The 10,121-nt window shown below is 46.7% G+C and overlaps 1 protein-coding gene across 1 annotated transcript; it reads right to left on the minus strand.

Moving 5' to 3' along the window:
• Positions 1-5,564: 5,564 nt before the first annotated feature.
• Positions 5,565-7,602, minus strand: LOC4333585 (dimethylnonatriene synthase). Its single transcript, XM_015773903.3, has one exon. It carries the CDS (start codon positions 7,452-7,454, stop codon positions 5,811-5,813), a length of 1,644 nt encoding a protein of 547 aa, XP_015629389.1. The 5' UTR covers positions 7,455-7,602; the 3' UTR covers positions 5,565-5,810.
• Between the last annotated feature and the right edge of the window lie 2,519 nt (positions 7,603-10,121).

Genomic DNA, 10,121 nt, shown 5'->3' on the forward strand with positions numbered 1-10,121 from the left:
CCTTCTCCATCCCCTGGACCCTCGACGCGTCCCCTCGACCCTATTTGGGTCACCTTCCCACCGCCCGAGCCGATCCCACGCCCTCTCAACATCGTTCTATCGTCGCGGCCGACATCCCACACCATCCTCGACCTCCCACGTTGTCTCCAAATGTTATAAAACATCAAGGTGGTGGAGGATGAGGGTGGTAGCTAGCGGCAACAGGAAGAGAAGGAGCGCAAGGGTGGAGGAGGAAGCCATTGCAGTGCCTTCTGGCCGGCGTGGGCGAACGGGATTGAGGTGGCCGAGCTCACCGCCATTGGGGTGCCGTCTGCTTTTGCGGGAAAGAGAGGGAGAGAAGAAGGGAGGAGAATGAGAATGACATGTGGGACCCATTTTTTTCCACATAAACGCCTAGTTAGAACGAGTGGACCGGGTCAACTTACCACGTCAATGAAGACAATCATCTATACTATCGCAGGACCTAATTAGTTTTGTAAGTAGGCGTCCTAGATTTTTCGTATTATGATTTAGGAATGCTAATTAAAATCGACGTAAAGATAAAGCACAACAACTGAACTTATTCCTCATCTTATCGAAAAAGCTACTAGGCTTATTTGGATATCGGGGCTATTTTGGGCTGTACCACTAGTACAGAAGAGCTTTTTCCATACGGGCGAAATGGATCTTTCCATGCAGCTAGCCTGCCCGCATGGAACAAAAGGTCTGTAAAAATCGCTATTTCTCCATGCGGGCAACACAACCGCATGCAAAAAAGGGATTTTCGCATGCGGTCCACATAGCCAACCGCATGCAAAGATATTTTTCAGCCAAAAAAAAAATTCCAAAAACCCCTCGAAACACTAACCCGCCGCCCGCCACCGGACGCCGCGTGACCGGCGCCAGATCCACGCTGCTGCGGCCGCCGGCCGTCGCGGGGCAGCGCCGTGCCCGCCGCCCTCGCCGCCTGCCGCTGCTTGCCGTCGCCGTCGCCAAGCGTCGTGCTCCTCCGTAGGGCGGCGGATCCAGCCCTCCCGAGGACGATGTCGCCGCCGCTCGCCGCCGAGAGCCCCTAGGGCGGCGGATCCGCCGCCGTAGGCCGTCGCCGTGCCCGCCGCTCGTCGCCGAGACCCCCAAGGGCAGCGGATCCGGCCTTCCCGAGGACGGCGCCGCCGGATCCGCCGCCGTAGGCCGTCGCCGTGCCCGCCGCTCCCCGCCGAGAACCCCTAGGGTGGCAGATCCGGCCTTCCTGAGGACGGCGCCGCCTGATCCGCTGTCGCTCCCGCCGTCTCGCTGTAGGGTGTCGCCACCGCGGCTCCTTGCTGCCGTCGCCCGCTCCCTCCTCGCGGACGCCGCTACGCCTCCTTGCTTCCGCCGCTGCTCCCGCCATCTCGCCATCGCCCGCTGCCTCCTTGATGTCGCCGCCCGCTCCTCCTAGCTGCCGCCGCCGCCGCTCCCGCCGTCGCCCACCGCCTCCTGCCGCCGCCCAAGTGAGAGAGAGAGAGAGAGAGAGGACTTCACGGCGGTGAGGAGGGGGAGCGGCAGTGAGGAGGGATGGCAGTGGTGCCGCCGCCCGAGGGAGTCACCGGCTACGGAGGGATGGCGGGGGAGTGAGAAAGTGAGAGAGATAGAGAGAGACAAGAGATCTACAGAGAGAGAGAGGAGATAATAAGTGAGAGGAGAGGAAGAGAAGATAAGGTTTGGTGTGAAATTTTTGAACTGGTAGAGAGGGAAGGAAGAGGGACCATTTTTACATGCGGGCCACTTAACCACCCGCATGCAAAAATTGATTTTTTGCATGTGGCTTTTTAGATTTCAAATCGATTTTTATGTCACTATATTAACTCATATGAAAAAGTTACCAAAAACAAAATTGTAGAACTCATCAAGATCTACAACTTTTGTTTTGACCACTTTTCTATATGACTTTGTTTGAATAGTTTCAAATTGAATTTCAAAATATGACAACTTCAAACAAAATTTTCAAATAATAAATGATTTCAAATAGAAATGTCATCAACAACAAAGTGGTATAACTTATCAAGATCTACAACTTTTGTATTGGTCATTTTTCTATATGACTTTGTTTCGACAGTTTGAATTTGAATTTAAAATTATGACAATTTCAAACAATATTTTCAAATAATAAATGATTTCAACTGAAAAAGTCATCAATCACAAAGTGGTATAACTCATCAATATCTATAACTTTTATTTTGGTCGTTTCTTCATACGACAAAGTTATGTCTAATATTGTTCACAAAATGTACATCTGTTATATAGTTTTATAAACTATAGAGAGAGATATGTAAATTTTGTGAAAATGTTACGATCACTTTATCGGATGAAAAAATGACCAAAATAGAAGTTATAGATCTTGATGAGTTATACAACTTTGTTGTTGATGACTTTTTCAACTGAAATCGTTTATTGCTTCAAAATATTATTTGAAGTTTTGAAATTCAAATTTTTAATTGATAAAACAAAGTCTCAAGAAAAAAATGACCAAAATAATAGCAGTAAGAACACAATAACATGATAGCGCATGATTTTAGAAACATTTAGGAAAAATAATCATCTAATTTGGAGTTCGAATGAGTGGGATACACTAGTTTCAACTTTTAAATTTCAAATTTTATTTTTGCATGCGGGCGCTTAAGTGAGCCGCATGCAAAAATGAGCTCATTTTTGCATACGGCCCTCTTAAGAGGCCCGTATGGAAAAATCGATTTTTCCATACGGGCCACTTAAGGAGTCGTATGGGAAAATGACCCTCGATTTTTGCAGACGCCACTAATTATGGTCCGTTTGCAAAAATCATGGGCTCTCGTACAGAAAAATCACTTTTGTAGTAGTGTACGTAGGAAAAGATATCGCCAACAGATAAGAGACCTCATAGACAATCCCAGCCACGAGACCAGCATCCATATCTCAGAAAATGGTCTTTTTGGACAAGCACACACGCCCGAACAGTTGGTCCAATCAGAAACTGTGAATGATCGTGTGAATTAACATTACAACATAATTAGCCATGTGGGTGGACAAGGTCCTTAGTCATGAAAAGGGACATCATACTCTCTCGAGAGACATTGCTAGAGTCTTGGAGGTTGTCTCATAGAGAATGGCATAGTTTACAAATGTGTGAATTAACATTACAACATAATTAGCCATGTGGGTGGACAAGGTCCTTAGTCATGAAAAGGGATATCGTACTCTCGAGAGAGACATTGCTAGAGTCTTGGAGGTTGTCTCATAGAGAATGGCATAGTTTACAAATGTGTGAATTAACATTACAACATAATTAGCCATAACATAATTAGCCATGTGGGTGAAGAAGGTCCTTAGTCGTGAAAAGGGACATCGTACTCTCGGGAGAGACATTGCTGGAGTCATGAAGGTTGCCTCATAGAGAATGGCATAGTTTATAAACATGTGAATTAACATTACAACATAATTAGCCATGTGGGTGGGCAAGGTCCTTAGTCATGAAAAGGGACATCGTACTCTCGAGAGAGACATTGTTGGAGTCATGGAGGTTGTCTCATAGAGAATGGCATAGTTTACCGATTTGTATACCAACCAAATGGCCCTTCTTGAGTTGTGACCATCAAGTCAGAAATAATTAACAGAATTGCTATATAGCTTCCGATCATGTGAGACGGGGATCGAATCGGTGACCTTGTGGGTGACAGCATGCCTCACTAGCCAACAAGCCGCCCACATGTTTTTAATAAATATAAATACGGGATGTTTAAATTAGTTATATCCTAGCTACAACCAAGTTACAATGTAATAATACTCCAATTATATTATAATCACGTTTGAAATCTTTTCACCTAAAAAATTGTCTAATACTGTATATATATAGTTCCAAAATTAATTAAAAAGTGGATTTCTTTATATTTCTCTTACTGGACTAAGGTTACACTGGATCTTAAATATAAATTACTTTAATATTAATAGAATTAATGGAATTGTTAACCATCATTCAACATAAATTTGGAAAGAATTCTATTTGGAGCATTGGAATGACGCCAAGCTTCATATTGGCTTCTCTTGCAACTCCGGCAGGCAGTGGCGGCAGCCATGACCAGTTAGGGTTCAATATTTGGATCAATATGAAAGGGGCTAGGGGAAAGGAAAGAAGGAGGTTCTCTCGGCGGCAACAAGTGGGTTGCAAAGCAGCGGGGGCACCACAAGGGCCACAAGGATGAAGGCTAGTGGTGGGAGCCTGGGAAATCGTGGAGTTAGGAGATGAGGAGCGGCAGAGATGGCGTGATGCATCCAATAGCGTGGGAATCACCGGGGATAGAAGCATGGTTTGGAATTTCGGTAATTACGACCCCCACCAGCAAGCACTAATATCCCCCAAAATTTCAAATTTTTATCAAATATTTGTAAATTTGGTTAAATTTTGTTCAAATTCAGTCAAAATATTTTATAAATTCAAATAATTTTGATTAGAAAAATCTGGAAATCACTAAATTTTCAAATTTTCGATAACCACTGAAATTTTGGAAATTTCGGCGGCAACCGAAATTGCAAACCCTGGATAAAAGAATGCTATCGTAAGGGAGGTTCACATCCACTATTATAACTAGTTGAAACCCCACACGTTGCTGTGGGATTTTGTATCAATACTTTGGAGAAATGAAAATACCATATTAAAAGAAAGAGAATGATATGATGGTTGATACTTACAAATATTGAGCAAATACTTGTAAGTAAAACTTCAGCCGAGCCAATATAGTCGAAAAATAAAATAGGGCATGCAATATTAGGAACTGAATTGCAGCATCTTCGTTATTCTCCAAAAGAAATAGTCATCTAGTTATTTAATCTAAAAAAATGTTGCATATTTACTTGGTTAAGTGTTGTGCTTGTTCTGAACTCCTTTTTAAGTACCGTACATAACATAATCTTGCTAACAACTGCAGTGATTACTTGATTAGTGAAGGAGCATTGACGGCTTCATATATAAAAGTATGAACAGATAGTTCCAGACCATAGAGGTGACGAATACTGTGTAATTATGAGTTCAGAGGATGGTGTAAGGTATTTGTGGTCTGTTATGAATGCTGAAGGGATGTTAAGAGGCTCATGAAGGGATGCTAAGAGACTCGTTAAATCTCCTTGTGGCCTAATTAATTGTGTTAGTTTTCCCTGTAATTTCTCAAGCGGAAACGAAAAGGAGAGGAAATGGATAGGGGCAAGGTGATGAGATGGCAATCTGTGCCATCAATAATCAATCCTATGGTGAGAAGAAAAATCAATGACGTGGCTTCTTCTAAGCACAGCTAATGGTCTTAACTTTCTAGAAAGAAGAAATAACATTACCATTTAGGACGGCGGGACCCACGCACCAATGATCATAACCTCAACCATCGTGAGGCCAGGCACCTCTCTGCTGCAAGTCTTGCTAGTGCTAGCGAAGTAGGAGTAGACGACAGTCCTAAAAATTGATCTGGCCCATCCAAAAAGTTATTGAGTGGAGAGGAGTCTTTCAGTTAAATATTACTCCGTCACGTTGTCTAGGAGTAGTACCTAGACAACGGTCCGAAATAGATTAATGTTCGAACTGATGATAAGCAAAGGTAAACTACGATACGATTTTATACAAATGATGATAAATTAATCATATCACGTACAAATATCGTACACACTGACCCACTGATGCATGCGTTCACAGCCACAGGTCAGGTGGCAAAAATCGATCAATATATCAGACGTGGCACACACGTGCACCACACGTGTGATACTATTTCCTTCACTTGCATTGGACCCACTTATTCGTAGCTTACGTTCGCTCGCTCGCTCGCCGACGGCGACGCTCATGCGGCGGTGCCGGCGTAGAGATGCGCCGGCAGCCTGGGCTCGGCGACGGCGACGAGCGGCACCTTCCGGCGCGTGGACAGCCCGACCAGCTCCTCCATGCTCACGTCCTCCGCCGCCACGCCGTCCGGCAGCCGCCACGCGAACCCCTGCACCAAGCTCGCCACGCCCAGCGCCACCATCTTCATCGCCAGGTTCGTCGCCGGGCAGACCCGCCGCCCCGACCCGAACGGCAGCAGCTCGTAGTGCTGCCCGCGCACGTCCAATCCGGCGGCGGCGGCGCCGCCGCCGGGGAGGAAGCGCTCTGGCAGGAACGCATCGGGGCGGTCGGGCCACGACGCCGGGTCGCGCGCGATGGCCCACGCGTTCACCAGCACGCGCGCGCCGGCGGGGACGACGTAGCCGCCGGCGACCACCGTGTCCTCCATGGCGTGGTGCGGGACTAGCAGCGGGCCCACCGGGTGCAGCCGCAGCGCCTCCTTCACGACGGCGTCGACGTAGGGGAGGTCGGGGATGTCGCGCTCCGTCACCCACCGCGCCGTCCCGACCACGCGGTCGAGCTCGTCGGTGGCGGCGGCCATGGCGTCGGGGCGGCGGAGGAGCTCCGCCATCGCCCACTCCATCGCCACCGCGCTGCTCTCCGTGCCGCCGGCGATGATGTCCAGGATGAACGCCTTCACGCCGTCGCGCGTCAGCCTCGCCTCCGAGTCCGCGCCCGCGCCCGCGCTGCCCTCCTCCTCCTCGCCGGAGAGTTGCAGAAGTACGTCGACGAGGTCGCACGCCGCCGCCGCGGGCTGGCCGCCGTCACCGGCGGCCGCCATGCTCGCCTCGTGCTCGTGAAGGATCTGCTCGAGGAACCGGTCGTACATCTTGCTCAGCCGCTTCATCCTCCGGCGAAACCCCTGCACGTCGAGCCACCCCAGCAAGGAGACCCACTCGCCGACGTTGCTCACCGCGCCGGACACCTCGAACGCCTCGTCGAGCGTGCGCCGGAACGCCTCGCCGTCGGCGCTGCCGTAGACGCCCGACCACTTGTCGCCGACCGACATGCGGAGGATGTTCCGCAGCGTCGCGCTCGCGAGGCGCTCCCGCACGGCGACGGCGCGGCCGGCGCGGCCGAACAGGTCGCGGGCGAGCGCCCCGATCTCCTCCGCGCGGATGCGCTCGTAGGAGTCGACGCGGCGCGGGGAGAAGAGCTCGGTGGCGCAGAGCTTGCGCGCCATGCGCCAGTAGGCGCCGTACGGGGTGTGCACGATCCCCTTGTAGTTGTACGCGACGAGCTCGCCGGCGGCGGTGCGCGCGCGGTCGGCGAAGGCGGCGTCGTGGGTCTTGAGGACGAGCCTGGCGGCGCCGGCGGAGGAGGCGACCACGGCGTCGAACGAGCCCAGCCGGAGGTGCATGAGCGGGCCGTGGCGCGCCGCGAGCGCCGCCAGGGCGCGGTGCGGCGGGAGCGCGCCCGCCAGGGCGCCGAGGCTGCCGAACACCGGCCACCCGCGCGGCCCCGGCGGGAGGTTCAGCCGCGCCTTCGTCCGGCGCTGGCGGCCACGCAACGAAGCCACGGCGACGCCGATGAGGAGGGTGACGATGGTGGCGACCCACGAAGACATGGCCATGCTCAACGAGAGCGCTGGTGCGAGCTCCATAGTTTGTGGAAATTTCTTGTGATTGGAGTGTGCACGAGTTGCCTAGAGCTTTCATGGTGCCAGGCTCTTATATAGGTGTATGAGTTGATGGCTTGATGCAGCTACAATTCAGCATTAATTCGTCAGATTTAATTTCACTCGTATACTTTGTGTCCATCCTACTCTCTCCGTTTCATACTACAAGTCATTCTTAATCAAAATTTACTTTTTACTTAGTTTATATAAAAAATTAGAAATATTTACAACACTAAATTAGTGTCATTAAATTTAACATCAAATATATTTGATAATACATATATTTTGTATTGAAAATTTAAGTATATTTTTCTACAAATTTAGTTATACTTGAAGAAGTTTGATTAAGAAAAAAAAAGTAAAATAACTTGTGATATGAAACAAGGGAGCAATTTCCTAGCCGCCACCCCAATCCCGCTGGCGTTGACTCCACACTAATTTCGGCTTAACATGCACATATCTCTAACTGAAATAGTTAGAGGTGATGAATCACATTTATGTTGTAATAGTCATCCAATTTGCCGGACAATGACCCAATCAAGTTTAAGTTCAATGGTAGTATTATGTTATGAAATTGACATTAAACCACCTTATGAAAACATCTATTTGTTTGTGAAGTGGCTGACATTAAGGGGGTAAATCCATAGGTTAAAGTTTTGGTGTGGCACATCAAATATACGGATACACATTTAAAGTATTAAACGTAGCCTAATAACAAAGCAAATTACAGAATCCGCTTGTAAACTGCGAGACGAATTTATTAAGCCTAATTAATTCATCATTGGCAAATGTTTACTGTAGCACCACATTGTCAAATCATGGAGCATTAGCTTTAAAAGATTCGTCTCGCAATTTACACGCAATGTGTGTAATTAGTTATTTTTTCTTTATATTTAATACTCCATGCATGTGTCCAAATATTTGATGTGATATGGTGAAAAATTTTACCAGAGATCTAAATAGGCCCTAAACATACCAGAGTTAGGAATAGAACATATCTAGCTTAATCCAAAAAAAAAAACGAAAATAGGAACTACCCTCGAAAGCTATAATCCAAAAAAAAACGAAAACAGGGACTACCCTCGAAAGCTATATAATTAAAGCTGATTAGCAAATTGGGGAGATCTACTTGACTACCGCCGTGTTTAGTTTCAAAATATTTCTTCAAACTTTTAACTTTTCCATCATATCAAAACGTACTTACACACATCAACTTCTAACTTTTCCGTCACATCGTTTCAATTTCAACCAAACTACTAATTTTGGCGTGATCTAAACACAGCCTGCTTTTGTTCGAATCACAATGCATGCGGATTGCTCACACGCACGATTGCTCAAAAAGTCAAACGCCACGGCTAGGCAATTGGACTAGCCTCGGAAAGTTACGAAGGCTTTGTTCAGCAGTTACACGTAAAATAGAGCGGTGGATTAGTACATATTTAAATACTAATTTAAAATTTTAAAATGGATTAATATATTTTAGTGCATGATCAGCTTAAACACTTTAAAATGGATTAATATGTTGTAGTACATGATTAATTAAGTATCAGCTTAAAAACTTTGAAATGGACAGAAATGGTTTTTAAAACAACTTTTCTATAGAATTATATTTTTTTAAAAAAAAAAGATACACCGTTTAGAAATTCAGGAAGCGTGCGCGTAAAAAACGAGCATGGATAAGTTTGAAACTCTCATTGCTCAACACACTCGAATAACTCGTGGGCACTCCGCCGACCGGTTGTAGTCACGAAACACCGCAAGGCATATCTCAAACAGGGGGTCTTGCCAACTGGCGGGGAAGTAATATAGCAATTGTAGGGTGCACGATTTTGGTCAAAGCTGTGCTTCCTTCACAACCAATATACCTCCTAATCTAACAACACTCAAGGTCAACAAGGAATCCTTAGAGGTGCTTGATAAACAAAGGAAGTGCTTTTTTAGGACGGGTCGGAAAAACTCACGAGAGGAAAGTCGAAGGTTAATTGGATAAGAACATGTTCGCCAAACCGCATACGACGGGTTAGGGTATGGAACCTGAAAAAGTTTGCAAGGGTAACAATGTGCGAGGATCTGGACAAACAACTCTTTGCACTAGTGTTCCTCCGTTAAATTCTCCACCGTGACCATGATCTTGGCATTGATTTCTTCAGACATGTGGATATAAAATTCATGATCCCACCAGGCGTGCCAATTTGTGCCAATTTGATATAAAGACAATCGGCTGATGATGATGTAATAAAATAACAATATAATCTAATAGAAACAAATCGGCTATCAATATGATAAAATAAGCATTGATTCGAAGGTTAAAGCATACATCGGCTGGAGGTCCGATGTAATAAAATCCACAAGATTGGATTAAACAATGAAACCTTTGTTACGATCGGCTAAATCCAATATGTATGCAATCCTTGTAAGCCGATGCACCGTCTAGATAACTCATCGGCTAAAATCCCGATGAAACCCTTACTAGCAATCAAGAAACAGGCCTGCCGACATAGGTGTCCTCTTCTCCTCCCCCCCCCCCCCCCCGGCCCACAAGCATATCCTTGCGTGGAATATAGAGTAAGACATTTGTTCCATAAGTTAAACATGTCTTTTATGATTGAGTGATCAATTAGCCGTTTCATTCCTCAATTTAAAGAGTACACC

This window comes from Oryza sativa, chromosome 3, assembly GCF_034140825.1.
Source record: "Oryza sativa Japonica Group chromosome 3, ASM3414082v1".
Classification (NCBI taxonomy): Eukaryota; Viridiplantae; Streptophyta; class Magnoliopsida; order Poales; family Poaceae; genus Oryza; species Oryza sativa.

Coding starts and splice junctions, on each gene's coding strand:
- LOC4333585 (XM_015773903.3), bottom strand. CDS start 7,454: ATGGAGCTCGCACCAGCGCTCTCGTTGAGCATGGCCATGTCTTCGTGG.